General features: G+C 42.1%; 1 protein-coding gene across 6 annotated transcripts in view; it reads right to left on the reverse strand.

Moving 5' to 3' along the window:
• ASMTL (acetylserotonin O-methyltransferase like) overlaps window positions 1-17,814 on the reverse strand; it is an 88,433-nt gene that overhangs the window by 33,066 nt on the left and 37,553 nt on the right. For all 6 annotated transcript variants that reach the window (XR_008889009.1, XR_008889008.1, XR_008889007.1 and 3 more), the window contains exons 7-9: window positions 15,133-15,241; window positions 4,491-4,902; window positions 217-379 (exon numbers count right to left, since the gene is read on the reverse strand). Coding sequence is in view for 3 of the 6 variants with exons in the window: in XM_056558793.1 (XP_056414768.1) it covers window positions 217-379; window positions 4,491-4,902; window positions 15,133-15,241 (684 nt within the window). In the remaining 3 variants the exon portion in view is untranslated. The remainder of the gene's footprint in view (window positions 1-216; window positions 380-4,490; window positions 4,903-15,132; window positions 15,242-17,814) is intronic.

The following is a 17,814-nucleotide window of genomic DNA, read 5'->3' on the forward strand; positions in this document are numbered from 1 at the left end:
ACAATTTCCCCTTGTATGTGAGCAACCAGGCATCAAAAATTAAACTGTAAGCTGAGTCGGAGAAGACAACTAGTTTGAAGTTTAGCAATATTTGTTTCCCTTGTGAAAATCAATTGCGCACAGGAATGCTCCCATATCCTGATAGATTTCTTGCTCTCATTTTAAGGTCTTCAAGACTATAACATTACATAGAAATAAATTACCACTAAGATTCACCTTGATGAGTTTTCTCTAGCAGGCCAAGGGCAACACAAGCATCAAGAAGCCTTTCAGTTCCATGTACAGAAGCATTAATCTTATCCGCAATTTCCATGGCCTTCAGCGCACCTTTATCTTTCAACTTATCAAAGACCTTCAGTTTAGATGCTGCAAACAATGTCTGTAAACAGAAGACAAGTAGAGGAAATCAGAGCACTCGACATTCATCTCCGCACTGCACCTGCAAGGTTTAGGTTGCCCGATTAGGTTTTAAAAGATACAATTTTGCTACAGGATAGAATATTCTGTAGTTAATATCCACATAATATGTTAAATATACACATGCACTTGGACTATTTTGGCATACACACTTGCACCATGAAGGGGGCTTTATAAGCTAAAAAATGTGGGTAACTATAATCTACTAAAATGCATTAAATCCAGGTCTAGATAAATGCTGAATATCACATATTAGGAATTATTAATCTGTCATAGCAGAGTATGCACCATTTACAAAATGTTAACATAAAATCTGCTACTATTATGCATTCTAAAAATGCTGATCTATGAGCTCCCCCTCTATTGGCCTTGTGGTGGACTAACAGAATTTAGTTTTTGCCACATTCCGGTCTAAAGGCACTTTTCAGTATATTATATCCAACCATAACGTATGTATCACAATTCAATAATATGAGTCGCAGGGCTTCCATTGGTCTATTTACTGTGGTATCTAGCAAACCTGATGGAGAGGCAGAGGAAATATTTACCCCTACCCCCCCCCCCCCCTTTGAGCAGGTGCTACTGTAGCAAACAACTAGGGCTGGGCGGTATGACCAAATCTGCATATCACAATATTTTTGTAACTTTCGGCGGTTCCACGGTATATAACGGTATTTCCTCCCCCCACCCCCAAATTAATTATCAGCGCTGCGCTATTCTGCCCCCCCCACCAACAAAAATTAATTATCAGCCCAGTGCTGCCCTCATCGGGGTAAATACTCACATGTCACCCGCTGCCCTCCTCGTGCTGTTTGTTGCCGCCTCCAGCGCAGACACAAGGTAAACAAAATAAACTCACGCATGTTCCGACATCAGCCTTACGCTAGGGATGGGAACGTCAGACAGCCGTCAACCTATCACCGGCCGCAGCGATGTTCCGCCTCGGCCGCTGATAGGCTGAGCCCACGGTCATGTAAGAAGCTCTGGGCAGCTTCTTACATGACAGTGGGCTCACACTCTCAGTGGCCGAGGCGGAACATCGATGCGGCCGGTGATAGGCTGACGGCTGTCCGACGTTCCATTCACTAGGAAGCAGGTGAGGCCGGTACCGGACCAACGGGAGGGGAGTTAAAGTTTATTTTGTTTATTTTTTGCAGCCCGGGCATAGGGATACCACACAATATAGAGCAGTAGTCTTCAACCTGCCGACCTCCAGATGTTGCAAAACTACAACTCTCAGCATGCCTGGACAGCCAACGGCTGTCCGGGCTTGCTGAGAGTTGTAGTTTTGAAACATCTGGAGGTCGACAGGTTGAAGACTACTGGTATAGAGTGTCAGCGCCAGCGGCCGCAACAAACATGAGGATGAGGAGGGCAGAGGGCAGGTGACATATCAGTATTTACCCCGATGGGGACAGCGCTGGGCTGATAATTAATTGGGGGGCAGAACAACGCTCGCGGGTGACTTGTGATTAGTTCCCCGATGTGGGGACAGCGCAGCGGGCTGATAATTCATTCATTCATTCCCGAGGGGGAGGGGCCCAACCGGTATTGCGGTATGGGTTAAAATTCATATCGTGCAACACAAAAATGTCGGTATTCGGTATGAACCGGTATACCGCCCAGCCCTACAAACAACTCATTGATATTAATGCAGCTATAAATCAGGGGCAAAAGTTCATTTCTGGTGCTCTAGATACTTTACCACCTGACTTCACTATACAATTTGGCAATAAGTAAGTTTGGATTGACACCGCCCGATCCTGAATATAATTAGTCATATGCAATATCTACAGCTGTGAGCCCTTATATCTCTGTATGATATTATATGTGTAACTTTTTTATGCACTTTATTCACAACTTAACAACTAATGTTGATGTCTGCACTTTTGGGCATTCTTGTAATGTATTTTATACTTTGTTTATATCTAATTATTGTATATTGCATGCAAATGAATTAATCACATGACTGTGTATATTTAAACCTCATTGGATCACTTGCACTTTGGCTTAAAAAAAGGTGGTGTGAGACCACAGAAACGTTGTCCTTGTATTTGTGAAATAAAGCTATTACTTTGCTTTGAATACGCCGGTGTGCTGTAGTCACCTTCCTTGTATGTACAGTGTTGGACCCAAGACCGGGGTCCCTGAGTCTGCTTGCACCCACTGCATTTGTTTGGTTACTTTGGTGTGCTGCTCTTCCTCCTTGTTTTCTGATTATGTATATACCGTATTTATTGGCATATAACACGCATTTTTTAGGCTAAAATTTTTAGCCTAAAGTCTATCTGCGTGTTATACGCCGATAAACCACTACTTTAAATCAGTGAATAATTGAACTTCAGTGGTTTTTGCAGGTCCAGAGACCTGTCGTCGCTACCCACTTCTCTGCCCCTGCCTATCCTGGGGTCCAGAGACCGCCGCTGCCACTGCCCCATTGCCTCCCCCATCCCCGGTTTTATAATCACCTGTTCCCAGGGTCCACGCTGCTTCTGGCTCCGGCGGTCTCCTGCGTTGTTGCTATGCGCTGCGCAATGAGGAGTGACGTCTTCAACGCGACGTCACCGTCAGTGGCTCGGCGCAGAGTGACAGCTAAGGACGCCTCCAGAGCCAGAAGCAGCGTAGATCCCGGGAACAGGTAATTATAAAACTGGGGATGGGGGAGGTAATGGGGCAGCGGCGGTCTCTAGATAGCCAGGCGGAGAGAAGCGGCGGCAGCAGGGCTCTAGACCCCAGGAAAGGCAGGGGGAGAGAAGCGGGCAGCGACAGCGGTCTCTGAAATCGCAAAAGCCGCGCTTCTGCTGGGCCAGAATAAGGGTATACATATGCACACACACACGCACCCTCATTTTACCACGGATATTTGGGTAAAAAACTTTTTTTATCCAAATACCCTTGGAAAAATGAGGATGCATGTTATAGGCCGGTGCGTGGTATACCCCGATAAATACGGGTATATATATATATTATATACATATACAAACACACATCAAGAAGGAAAAAAGGAAGTTCCGGCTCCCAAAGCTGGGTAAAATTCCAAGTTTATTTCTTCATGTAAAAATCCAGTGAATGAGCAAAGATAAAAACATAGAAAAGTAGCACAACACAAAAAGTGTGTTTTTGTGTTGTGCTACTTTTCTATGTTTTTATCTTTGCTCATTCACTGGATCTTTACATGAAGAAATAAACCTGGAATTTTACCCAGCTTTGGGAGCCAGAACTTCCTTTTTTCCTTCTTGATTGCCTCACCTGAGGACCTAGCCTCAGAGATCATCCGAAGCTCCCGCTGGTGCAGGTGTATTGTGCTACATTCTTATATACCTTGGAGAAGACTGGGTGAGCTGATAGACTTTCCTTTTCCATTGCTACACACATACAGTACAAATACCACAGCGCCAGTGTACAGCATACTTATGTATTGATTTATATATTTGCATAAGCTAAATGGCTTATATTATTAGTTGTTAGCTATTAAGGGTTAGATTTACTACTATTTAAGTAACTCTATTATAATACCTGATATGCCTGATGAAGCGGCCATTGAGCCAAGAAATGCGTTGCACTGTGGTCTAATAAAATATTTGGTCTTTTATTTTGCTGTGAAAATCCCGCCATATCCTCTAGAGGTTTTCCCTTCCCCTGTTTACGGCTATGATTCTGGGGCAGGCAGGCTGCAGGCGGGCCGTTTTTTTAACCATTGCACATTCATACCATTGTTGTGCATGGTTTGTACAACTATTTCGGCTAAGCGTGATTGCACTGTTTCCATTTACCCTATTTTGATATACTACGCTATGGAGCGCTATTTGTTTTTGTTTCAGGGTACTACTTATGGCATAGAAAAATGCACGAAGTCAAGCTGCAACTTTAGACTTCCTAGCAGGCATTTTCATCCATTGCATTTTTGGCCAATCCTTTAAATATCATTGTCAACAATATCCTCAGGAGGCCATCATTATAAAGTCAGTGGTCTGCAAAAAAAAAAACAACAACACACGAAATGCCTTATTAAATTCTAAGGAATTTGGTTGCTTTGTGACTTTAACTCTCAGCATGATAAAAAATTACATTACCTTCGATGCCTTGAAACCATCAATGAGGTCAGATATTTTTGACAGTTTCTGAGCACAGTGTTTAGGACTTTCTTCAACGCCATTCTGAAGTCCTGGAGTATAGGGCAGGGAAGATCCAGAACTGCCAGCTGCTTTAAAAACACGATCTTGATAGCCTTTCTTTGCTTCGCAGGTCTTGCTGGGAGAAGGGCAGTCTTTTTCGACATCACTGAGATTCTCAAAACTCTCAACATATGGAATGGAGTCATGCTTCTCTCTGTGTATGGACTGTTTGGGTGGCGGGTAATATATCTCAGCCAATTTTTTGCAAAAGTGATTCAAGGGAAATCCTACTACATTTAAGAAGTCACCATGCACACTTTCTACTAGCATTCCTCCAAGAGACTGTATACCATAGCCACCAGCTTTGTCCCTACAAGAAAACATTATTATTTTAATGCAGCATATCCTTTCACACCTATTGCATTTTGGTCTATTTTTATATAGTTACATAGTTCGCAAAGAACTTCAAAAAAGACCATGATGTTCAACCTTTATCCCTATTGGGTCCCTACTGTGTTGATCCAGAAGAAGGCAAAAAAAAAAAAAAAGCATTATTAGGCTGATGTCAATTGCCCCATAATTTTTATTCTTCCCCTGGGCTGCAAAAAGTAAAAAAAAAAAAACTAACTTTGACTCACCTGACGATGTTCCCCAGTTGTGCAGATATCAGTGTCCAGGTCCTCCGGTGCCTGACTACTTCTAGTTCAGCGCAAGGGGGCAACATCAGCAGGTGAGTCAGTTAGTTTTTTTTTACTTTTGGCAGCCCGGGCACAGGGGAATAATAAAGATTTGCACTACAGTACTCCTCTAAGTAAAACCATGCAGCTAATATAGGGGGGTACCCTTTTTCGAAAAGGGGGTACGCAAAAAATGTTTGGGAACCACTGCTCAAGAGGATGCCCCCTGGGTATAAATAGGTCATGGAAAAGATCTCTGTAGTGCCCCTTAATATATTTATATATAGTTATTAGGTCACCCCTTAGCCATCTTTTTTTCTAAACTAAATAACTTTAATTCTGATAATCTTTCTGGTATTGTTGTCCTTCCATTCCCTGTATTACTCTGGTTGCCCGTCTTTGAACCCTTTCCAGCTCCCCTATATCTTTTTTTGGACATTTTGTACACTGGTGCCCAGTACTGCACACAGTATTCCATGTGTGGTCTGACTAGTGATTTGTACAGTGGTAGAATTATTACTTCGTCTTCGGCATCTATGCACCCCACCTATACAATGATGCACCCCATGATTCATTTGCCTTGGCAGCAGCTGCCTGACACTGGTTACTACAGGTAAATTTACTGTTAACTAAAACTCTTAGGTCCTTTTCTATGTCAGTCATCCCCGTGTTTTCCCATTTAATACATAATCCCAGCCTGGATTTTCTTCCCCATGCGCATAACCTTACAAATATGGAATTTGCACGTCTCCTCCAATAAAATTGGATTTATTATAGGTCCTACTGATTTTGTTACTTTCTGATGACTGAAATAAAGTGCTCCCTCAAGTTACAATCCGTTCCACGACCATTGTATGTTACATAACTCTGGAAAAATCTGGTAATTGCTTCTGAAGCCCCCAAAATCATCCAAAAATAGTAAAAAAGGATTAAAAGTAAAAAAAAAGCAGATAACTAATACAGTTAAAGCAAGTCCTTACATATGAAAGTAAGAAAGCTTCCTGGAAGCTGTAAATCAGTGGCCAGTTCTTCCAGCAATTGAAATGTTTTGCAGATCTGGACTGTCCGTAGCATTGTAGGTAGAATCTGGTTTCAAGTTACAATGGTACAGAAAAGACCATTGCAAATTAAAAAATATTGCAACCTGAGGGATCACTACTGTGAGTATAATAGTAAAATATAGCAGGGTTCTGTCTATAGGTCACAGAGGTCTTATTTATCCAGTTTAACAAAAAAAAAAAAATCAGCTATTGTCATCAGTCTAATCCAACGATCTGTTGTGCCTTGACAAAAAGGGAGTAAGAACGGATGACAACATTCATTTTTCAAAGGGGATGTAAAAAAACTGATGACAAAATAGATGGTGACATTAAAACCAATTAAGCTGAAATATTTCCGCTCACATTGCCTAACGTCTACACCGAAGATTTATTGAAGAATATCATTTGTGTCACACGACCTTGTGAATATAGATTTGCTTAAAAAGCTTCTCTAAAGTGAACCTCCAATTATAAACAACTTTCCCAAAAACAATAGAATGCTACATAATTCCGGGAGTTACATACACAGTGCAGCTCATGGGGATATGCAGTTTGCACAATTCCCAATAAAGTCAAAGAGAGTTGTGTGAATTGCATAACTTTCCTTCTTGGCTGCTTTTGGATTTCTAGATCAACCCCACCGGCTGCAAAACAAACTGGAGATGGCTGGAAAGTCAATTTGACAAGATGGGACAATCCCATTAAGAAGCAGGGAAAGGTTGGGAGTAGTTTGATAAGTGGAGAGAGAGAGGTATTTTTGTCCAAAAACATACATTAGCAAAATATTTTTTCTTCATGTGTACTATTGATTTAATTTGTAATTGACAGTACAGTTTTTCTATAAAAAAAAAAAAAAAAAACACAGCTTTCCCTTTGTTAAAGTTTCCTTAAAGGGGTTATCCAGGATTAGAGAGACAAAGCTGATTATAAAAAAATAACAGCACCATGCCTGTCCTAAGGCCGTGTGTGGTATTGCAGCTTAGTTCCATTGAAGTGAATAGAGCAAAGTTGTAATACCAAACACAACCTGAGGATAGGGTGGTGTTGCAATTGTTGTGTGTTGCAAACTAGCTCCCTGTTATTCTATTCCCACATAACGCCTATAGGTCCAAGGTGCATAATTATTTATTTCCTCCAGTTAGTGGACACTGCTCTGTGTTCTCCTATCTATGCTGCATTGCATTGCAGAACTATGCAAGATCTACAAGTCTGGTATCTGTAAGTTACAGGGCGGGGGGGGGGGGGGGGTTAGAAACAGTAAAAAAAGATGTTACTAACAGTGCGCAAAATAGTTTACAAGACATCTCGTTGATACGTGATGATTTTAAAAACATCTCCTCAAGAGTCCTATTAGCAGAGCAACATATAAGCACGGTGGAGGATAAGTTGGTAGAATGTAATAAAACAATTTCCAAATGTACACAGGATTCTGCCGCGACAATATTGAAAATTTATGACATGGAAAACTGTCTAAGACAAAATAATATGTATTTCTTAGGTTTTCCTGAAAAAGTAGAAGGCACTAACAAGGCTGAATTTATTGAAACTTGGATCATTGCTCAGTTTGGGCTTTATTATTTTTACTAGTATTATCTAATATTTTGCTGTTGAGCGAGCCCATCAAGTCCCTTCCAGACCGCTGTCACCAGGTCACCCTCCCCACCCTATACTAGCAAAGATTCTCAATTACCAGGAAAAGGAAATTATTTTATGTAAAGCCAGAGAGTGTTCTGAACTGCAGTTTAATGGATCACGTATTTCACTCTTTTCTGATTTTTCTGGGTAAGTGCAGAAGCTCAGGATAAAATTTAATGACCTAGAAAAGGATGCAACTTCTCTCTCTTTCCTACTTCATGAGTAGGGGGTCCTTAAGGGGTTAAAGAACAAATTAAAGAATTATTTCTGTTTAATAATAATACAGCATCTAAACAGATGGTGTGGGAGTCGATGAAGGCTTATCTCCGGGATATTTTTATTAAAAATATTGCATGGGAGAAACAAAGATGTGCCGCGTGCCGCATAGGTATATCTACTTAAGGATGCAGTACGAGTGCTGAAATGAGGTTTGTTGAGGACCACTCAAAACTAAGAGGAAAAGATTTGCATAACGCTCAAAGTGAATTGAAATCTTGTCTCATGCAAGATGAAAATAATAGAAGGATGATGCAAAAGCAAGAGTTTTACGCAGAGGGGGAAGCAGCAGGGCATATATTATCTAAAATCCCCAAAGCTCAGAACCTCCTTCTAGTATTACAGTATATCTCTTTAAAGTCACGCGTGGGATTTTATAGAGGATAAAGAAGGTATATTGGATGTTATGCAGCAATTCTATTTGTCATTATATAAATCTAAAGTGGTATCATGCTACACAGATTCAAAAAACTTCTTAAAAGAAGTAATGCTTCCAAAAAGATCAAAAAACGATCAAGAGCTTCTTGATCGACCACCCACAATTGATGAACCAGAATTGGCAGTTAATACATCCTCAAACAATAAAGCACCGGGCGTAGACGATCTTCCAGTAGAAGTCTATAAAAAATACGCTGATGTTCTTCTTCCTAATTTAATTGAACTTTTTAACGCGGCATTGCTATGATCAAAATTTACCTAGGTCAACGAGAGAGGCGATTACAGTCTTAATGCCCAAAAAGGGAAAAGATCCTCAACTACCACAATCATATATTGGCCAATTTCCCTTATTACTAGCGATATCAAATTACGGGCCAAGATAAAATAAAGAAATTACTAAATTAATACATCCTGATCGACCAGGATTTATTCCAACTAGATCTACCTCCATTAATATCAGGCGTCGCTTTCTAAGTCTTCAAATCCCTCCTGACTCTCCCGGAGACAGGGCCATATTCTCACTAGATGCACAAAAGGCTTTTGATTCAGTGGAGTGGCCCTTTATCTGGGCGACTCTGGACAAAATGGGTTTTGGTTCCAAATTTGTGTCTTGGATCCAGCCAATATATAAAGAAACTATGGCACATAAAAGAGCCAATGAAGGTACATCTGACAGTTTCCCAATGTTATGTGGGACAAGACAAGGTTGTCCCTTATCACTCTTGCTATTCGCAATCTCAATGGAACCATTAGCAAAACATGTTCGTCTTGTGAGTGCAATATCAGGGTTTCAATATGGGACATATACAGTCATGGCCATAAATGTTGGCACCCCTAAAAAAAAAATTCAACAAAATGAAGTATTTCTCACAGAAAAGGATTGCAGCACATGTTTAACTATACACATGTCTATTCCCTTTGTGTGTATTGGAACTAAAACAAAAAAAAAAGAGAGGAAAAAAAGCAAAAGGATTGCAGCACACCAAACTCCAAAATGGGCTGGACAAAATGATTGGCAACCTTTCAAAATTGTGGAAAAATAAGACTGTTATAAAGCATGCGAGACTCCTTTAAAATGACCTGGGGCAAGTTACAGGTGTGGGCAATATAAAAAAATAATAATAATCACACGTGAAAGCAGATAAAAATTAGAGAAGTTCACTTAGTCTTTGCATTGAGTGTCTGTGTGCCACACTAAGTATGGGCAACAGAAAGAGAAGAGAACTGTCTGAGGACTTGAGAACCAAAATTGTGGGAAAATATCAACAATCTCAAGGTTATAAGTCCATCTCCAGAGATCTAGATTTGCCTTTGTCCACAGTGCGCAACATTATCAAGAAGTTTGCACCCCATGTCACTGTAGCTAATCTCCCTGGGCTTGGACGGAAGAGAAAACTTGATGAAAGGTGTCAACGCAGGATAGTCTGGATGGTGGATAAGCAGCACCAAACAAGTCCCAAAGATATTCAAGCTGTCCTGCAGGCTCAAGAAGCATCAATGTAGGCGCAAACTATCCGTCGACATTTAAATGAAATGAAACACTATGGCAGGAGACCCAGGAGGACCCCACTGCTGACACAGAGACAAAAAAGCAAGACTACATTTTGCCAAAATGAACTTGAGTAAGCCAAAATCCTTCTGGGAAAATGTCTTGTGGACAGATGAGACCAAGATAGAGCTTTTTGGTAAAGCACATCATTCTACTGTTTACCGAAAATGGAATGAGGCCTACAAAGAAAAGAACACAGTACCTACAGTGAAATATGGTGGAGGTTCAATTATGTTTTGGGGTTGTTTTGCTGCCTCTGGGTGCCTTGAATGTGTGCAAGGCATCATGAAATCTGAGGATTACCAACGGATTTTGGGCCGCACTGTACAGCCCAGTGTCAGAAAGCTGGGTTTGCGTCCGAGATCTTGGGTCTTCCAGCAGGACAATGACCCCAAACATACGTCAAAAAGCACCCAGAAATGGATGGCAACAAAGTGCTGGAGAGTTCTGAAGTGGTCTGATGAGTCCAGATCTAAATCCCATTGAACACCTGTGGAGAGATCTTAAAATTGCTGTTGGGAAAAGGCGTCCTTCCAGTAAGAGAGACCTGGAGCAGTTTGCAAAGGAAAAGTGGTCCAACATTCCGGCTGAGAGGTGTAAGAAGCTTATTGATGCTTATAGGAAGCGACTGATTTCAGTTATTTTTTCCAAAGGGTGTGCAACCAAATATTAAGTTAAGGATGCCAATAATTTTGTCCAGCCCATTTTAACTCAATTTTAGACTATATTGGTAAAATAAGTTTAGAATACCAGCAGATCTGAAAACTTGTATACTAGGATATATTGAGAATAATGAAATAGACCAAAACTTAAAGGGGTACTCCGGTGAAAACCTTTTTTCTTTTAAATCAACTGGTGGCAGAAAGTTAAACATATTTGTAAATCATTGTGCAAGATTGTAGATGTGCGACCATGTCTGTCTTCTACCTGTATTCACATTGTGTTTTCTATCCCCTCATTTTTTTTTTTTGTTTGAACATGTGTCTGCACTCTTCCCCACCCCCTCAGCCCAACCCTATATAAGTAGTAGTTAGCTACACATGGGCCATTTCTTTCCTAGCAGCCTCCCAGTCTGACTGGGAGAGCATGGAAAGTGATCTGTAGCACCCTGTTCACACTGGTGTGGTGCTGTGCGGCGTCTGTTGCTGCCGTGGCGCCGTGTCTGCGGGGAGGTGCGACCCATGGACTGGTTTGAGTGGCATTGGGGCCGCTCTGCCAGTGGGTGGTTCCCAATGTGGGCACTGGTGTCGCGGCGGTGGTGGTCGCCGCCCAGTGCTACACCATTTTATGCTAGGGATGTTAGGGACCCACTCTAAATAGGTGGCCTTGACGTGGCGAGTGGGCTTTGTACTTTTTGATCAAAAACGTATATACTAACAACCTGTTAGTTTTTTGAAATTATGCTGAGAAGCAATTGGATCATTGTGCAAGATTGTAGATGTGCGACCATGTCTGTCTTCTACCTGAATTCATATCTGTAAATTACTTCTATTAAAAAATCTTAATCCTTCCTGTACTTATTAGCTGATGAATACTACAGAAGAAATTCTTTCTTTTTGGAATGCTCTCTGATGACATCACGAGCACAGTTCTCTCTGCTGACGTTATTATAATAATAATAACACTATATTAATTGTTGTCCTTAGTGGGATTTGAACCCAAGTCCCCAGCACTGCAAGGCAGCAGTGCTAACCACTGAGCCACCATGCTGCCCTTAGCATACATCTGCTATGCATGGTTGCTAAAATGGACAGAGATGTCAGCAGAGAGCACTGTGCTCATGATGTCATCAGTGCTCCAAAAAGAAAGGAATTTCCTCTGTAGCATTCAGCAGCTAATAAGTACTGGAAGGATTAAGAATTTTTAATAGAAGTAATTTACAAATATGTTTAACTTTCTGCCACCAGTTGATTTAAAAAAAAAAAAAAAAAAAAATTAAAAAAAAAAGGTTTTCACCAGAGTACCCCTTTAACCCCTTAAGGACGCAGGACGTAAATGTACGTCCTGGTGCGGTGGTACTTAACGCACCAGGACGTACATTTACGTCCTAAGCATAACCGCGTCATGCCCGTGTCATGCGCGGCTGATCCCGGCTGCTGATCGCAGCCAGGGACCCGCCGGCAATGGCAGACGCCCGCGATCTCGCGGGCGTCCGCCATTAACCCCTCAGGTGTAGGGATCAATACAGATCCCGGCATCTGCGGCAGTGCGCGATTTGAATGAATGATCGGATCGCCCGCAGCGCTGCTGCGGGGATCCGATCATTCATAACGCCGCACGGAGGTCCCCTCTCCTTCCTCCGTGCGGCTCCCGGCGTCTCCTGCTCTGGTCTGTGATCGAGCAGACCAGAGCAGAAGATGACCGATAATACTGATCTGTTCTATGTCCTATACATAGAACAGATCAGTATTAGCAATCATGGTATTGCTATGAATAGTCCCCTATGGGGACTATTCAAGTGTAAACAAAAATGTAAAAAAATGTAAAAGTAAAAGTAAAAAAAAAAGTGAAGAATCCCCTCCCCCAATAAAAAAGTAAAATGTCTGTTTTTTCGTATTTTACCCCCAAAAAGCGTAAATTTTTTTTTTATAGACATATTTGGTATCGCCGCGTGCGTAAATGTCCGAACTATTAAAATAAAATGTTAATGATCCCGTACGGTTAACGGCGTGAACGAAAAAAAAAAAAATGTCCAAAATTCCTACTTTTTTAATACATTATATTAAAAAAAAAATTATAAAAAAATGTATTAAAAGTTTTTTATATGAAAATGTGGTCTCAAAAAAAAGTACAGATCATGGCGCAAAAAATGAGCCCCCATACCGCCGCTTATACGGAAAAATAAAAAAGTTAGGGGTCATCAAAATAAAGGGATTATAAACGTACTAATTTGGTTAAAAAGTTTGTGATTTTTTTTAAGCGCAACAATAATATAAAAGTATATAATAATGGGTATCATTTTAATCATATTGACCCTCAGCATAAAGAACACATGTCATTTTTACCATAAATTGTACGGCGTGAAAACGAAACCTTCCAAAATTAGCAAAATTGCGTTTTTTCGTTTTAATTTCCCCACAAAAATAGTGTTTTTTGGTTGCGCCATACATTTTATGATATAATGAGTTATGTAATTACAAAGGACAACTGGTCGCGCAAAAAACAAGCCCTCATACTAGTCTGTGGATGAAAATATAAAAGAGTTATGATTTTTAGAAGGCGAGGAGGAAAAAATTAAAACGTAAAAATTAAATTGTCTGAGTCCTTAAGGCCAAAATGGGGTGAGTCCTTAAGGGGTTAAAGACTACTTTGAGCATGTAATTTAATGCTAGAATACTGACCGCCAGGAAATGGAAGGACGCATGTGCTCGGACGTTAGAGCAATTTATTTAGAAAATGGAATCTGTAGTGGCATGGGAGAGAGCCATTTATTACAAACAGGGCATTGGTAATACATTTTCCCAAATATGGACTTGTTGGTTGAATAAATAGCACAAAGAATGTAAAGATTAAATTATTATCTCCCCCCCCCTCTAATATTCTGTCCCCTTTCCTTCTGATTTTCCCCTCCTCTCTTTTTTTCTCTCCGAAGCACCATATTGCGGGGTTAGGGCTGGTAGGGGGTGGGTATAGATCCGGGGATAGGAAGCAATCTCCTTCCCTTAGAATATAATATGCTGAAAGCTGTTATTGTAACTATTGTTATAGTTATAGGGAAAAAGGGAAAATCTATCTTTCAAGTGTTTATGCTTTATATTTGGATAATATGGAATTAATAAAGAAAATAATAAAAAAAAAAATAATACAAGTCTTCAACAGTATTATCTCAAGCCCCTTGAAATTATTTTTGCTCACTGATACACAGATATAAATGTAGTCAAATTATTTTAGATGCATCTGGGTTTCCCCTGCTTACTCCAAGCTAAAGTAGTTAGGGTAAGCTTTATGATAAACTAGTCAATGGGTGACTGTCCGCTAGGTTAGATTAACATAGAGGTTTGTTGTTACGTACCTCTAACATAGGTTAATACAAAACACCTTAAATATCTATGTGTTGTAATGTTGCAGACTTTACAGTAACATGCGGGCCCTTTTTGGGGACTCTCTCAGGAGGATACACTGGATTGTTGTTTTCCAAGCATTTTAGTTAAAGGGGTACTCCACTGCCTCAGCGTGCTGCGGGGGTCGTGAGGTCACGACCATGCCCCCTCATGAGGTCCCGCCACCCCTCAATGCAAGTCTATGGGAGGGGGCGTGACAGCTGTCACGCCCCCTCCCGTAAACTTGCATTTAGGGGGTGGGACGTGACATGAGGGGGCGGGGCTATGACGTCACATCACAAGCTCCCGGCTCCAGTGTCCGGAACAGTTTGTTCCAAACGTTGAGCAGCAGAGTACCAATTTAATACTAAGAAGATATTACAGCGGACAATATGGCAGACATTAAAACTAAAAAGATATTACAGAGGACAATATGGCAGACATTAATACTAAAAAGATATTACAGAGGACAATATGGCAGACATTAATACTAAGGGGAGCATTATTACAGTGGAAAATATCGTGGGACATTAATACCAACGGGGGCATTATTACAGTGGCCAGTATGAGGGACATTAATACTAAGGGAATTACAGTGGACAATATAGGTGACATTAATACTAAGGGGGCATTAATACAGAAGACAATATGGGGGACATAAATACTAAGAAGATATTATTACAGAGGACAATAAGGGGGACAGTAATGCTAAGGAGGGCATTATTCAGAGGACAATTTGGGGGACAGGAATACTAACACCGAGCAACAGAGTGGTTAAGGAACTTCTGGTCACTTGACCCACAGGTCTTTCAGCTGTACAGCAGACGAGGACAGACAAGTAAGAAGTGTATGGTGTGTGTGTCTATTTTGCTGTTACATCATGTCAAACCCATGTATTGTTTACCTATGCTGATTACTGAAATAACTGAACTAAGCCAGACTTACATTGGTTCTCCACTGTCAATATATTCCCACAGGAGATCCTCTGACAGGTCTGCAAACTTAACCTTAGTTTCTTCATAAAAATCAATAATATCCGTTTCCAAGTGGTTATCTGAAATATTAACAATTATCAGAAGATTACATGCACAGGCCACATAAAAGATCTTTTTATACATACATAAAGATTACACTTGGTAGCCACTTTATTAGGCCCTCCCATTTATAGCTAATAAACCAATCATGTGGCAGCAACTCAATGCATCTAGATCTTTTATGCAGGTTTAGAAGGCAATAGCTGGTATGGATAATAAAGGGAGAGAAAGTATAAATGGCAGATTGTATATATATTTTACTTAAAACCTGCAAGTCAGGGGCGGACATATCGCCTGTGCAGCCAATTCAGCTGCACAGGGGCCCAGCGTGGGAGGGGGCCCGCCCTCACACGCTGGGCCGGTCCTACCATCGGACCCAGTGGACAGGGCCGCCATCAGGGGGTAAACCCATACACTTGTATGGGGCCCTGAGCTTCAGGGAGGCCCGGACGTCCCTGTACTTTTTTTTTTCCGGCTAGTCAGTGAGTGACTGCGACTGTCACTCACTGACTCCTGGCTGGGTACCCGTCAGAACTATGACCGGGCCTCATAGTCTGGGGGGCCCGCAGGACTATGAGGCCCGCTCTTTCTAGGGCGCGGGCCCCTTAAGAAGTACGGCAGGGCCGGACAGGGGCTGATGGGAGTCGACGTGCCCCGCGCAGGCACGCACGTCTACTCCAGTCACCTGACCTGTCCCGGCGCGATCTCCAGTCCAGCAGCCTCCCGACGGATCCTCCCCGTGCAGTGGAACACTGTGACAGGAGCAGCAGCTGCACCGAACCCCGGCAGGGTAAGTGAACAGGGGGGGGGGGGGGGGGTTGGATGGGGGCTATGTTGTTTGCAGACTACAATGGTGATGAGAGGTGCAGGGGAACTTTTGCTTGGGGTGTTATAGGGGTGATGAGAGGGGGGGGGTTATGGGGGTAATGAGAGGTGCAGGGGGTGTTATGGGGGGATGAGAGGTGCAGGGGGGTGTTATGGGGGGATGAAAGGTGCATGGGGAGGTTATGGGGGGTGATGAGAGGTGCAGGGGGTTATGGGGGTAATGAGAGGTGCAGGGGGGTGTTATGGGGGTAATGAGAGGTGCAGGGGGGTATTATGGGGGGGATGAGAGGTGCAGGGAGTGTTATGGGGGGATGAAAGGTGCATGGGGAGGTTATGGGGGTGATGAGAGGTGCAGGGGGGTTATGGGGGTGATGAGAGATGCAGGGGGGGTTATGGGGGTGATGAGAGATGCAGGGGGTGTTATGGGAGTGATGAGAGATGAAGGGGGTGTTATGGGAGTGATGAGAGATGCAGGGGGTGTTATGGGGGTGATGAGAGGGGGGGGGGGTGTTATGGGGTGATGAGAGGTGCAGGGGGGGTTATGGGGGTGATAAGAGGTGCAGGAGGGTGTTATGGGGGTGAAGAGAGGTGCAGGGGGGTGTTATGGGGGTGGTGAGAGATGCAGGGGGCATTATAATAGTGATGAGGAGAGGTGCGGGGGTTATAGTAGTGATGAGGAGAGGTGCGGGGGTTATAGTAGTGATGAGGAGAGGTGTGTGGGGGGGTTATAGTAGTGATGAGGAGAGGTGTGTGGGGGGGTTATAGTAGTGATGAGGAGAGGTGCGGGGGGGGGTTATAGTAGTGATGAGGAGAGGTGCGGGGGGGTTATAGTAGTGATGAGGAGAGGTGCGGGGGTGGTTATAGTAGTGTTGAGGAGAGGTTTGGCAGGGGTTAAGGGGGTGATGAGGAATGATGAGGACACAGAGGATAAGAGGTATTATATTTAGTGGGTATAGTGTGTGGCAGGATTATATTTAGTGGGTACAGTGTATAGCAGTATTATATTCAGGTTACAGTGTATAGCATTATTATATTCAGGGTACGGTGTGTGGCAGGATTATATTTAGTGGGCACAGTGTGTAGCAGTATTATATTCAGGGTACAGTGTATAGTATTATTATATTCAGGGTACAGTGTATAGCAGTATTATATTCAGGGTACAGTGTGTGGCAGTATTATATTTAGTGGGTACAATGTGTGGCAGTATTATATTCGGAGTACAGTGTGTGGCAGTATTATATTCAGGTTACAGTGTGTAGCAGGATTATATTTAGTGGATACAGTGTATAGCAGTGTTATATTTAGTGGGTAAAGTGTACAGCAGTATTGTATTCAGGGTACAGTGTCTGGCAATATTATATTTAGGGTACAGTGTGGGGCAGTATTTTATTTAGGGTACAGTGTGTGACAGTATTTTATTTAGGGTACTGTGTGGGGCAGTATTATATTTAGTGGGTACAGTGAATAGCAGTATTATATTTAGTGGGTACAGTGTATGGCAGTATGCTATTCAGGGTACAGTGTGTGGCAGTATTATATTCAGGGTACAGTGTGTGGCAGGATTATATTCAGGGTACAGTGTGTGGCAGTATTATATTTAGTGGGTACAGTGTATAGCAGTATTATATTCAGGGTACAGTGTGGGGCAGTATTTTATTTAGGTTACACTTTCTGGCAAGGTTATAATGATTACTGTCTTCATGCAGAGGATGAGGATCTGCTGACAGTGAGGAGCCAATGATGTCTGGATGTCAGACTCTGCAGAGAA

This window comes from Hyla sarda, chromosome 2, assembly GCF_029499605.1.
Source record: "Hyla sarda isolate aHylSar1 chromosome 2, aHylSar1.hap1, whole genome shotgun sequence".
Classification (NCBI taxonomy): domain Eukaryota; kingdom Metazoa; phylum Chordata; class Amphibia; order Anura; family Hylidae; genus Hyla; species Hyla sarda.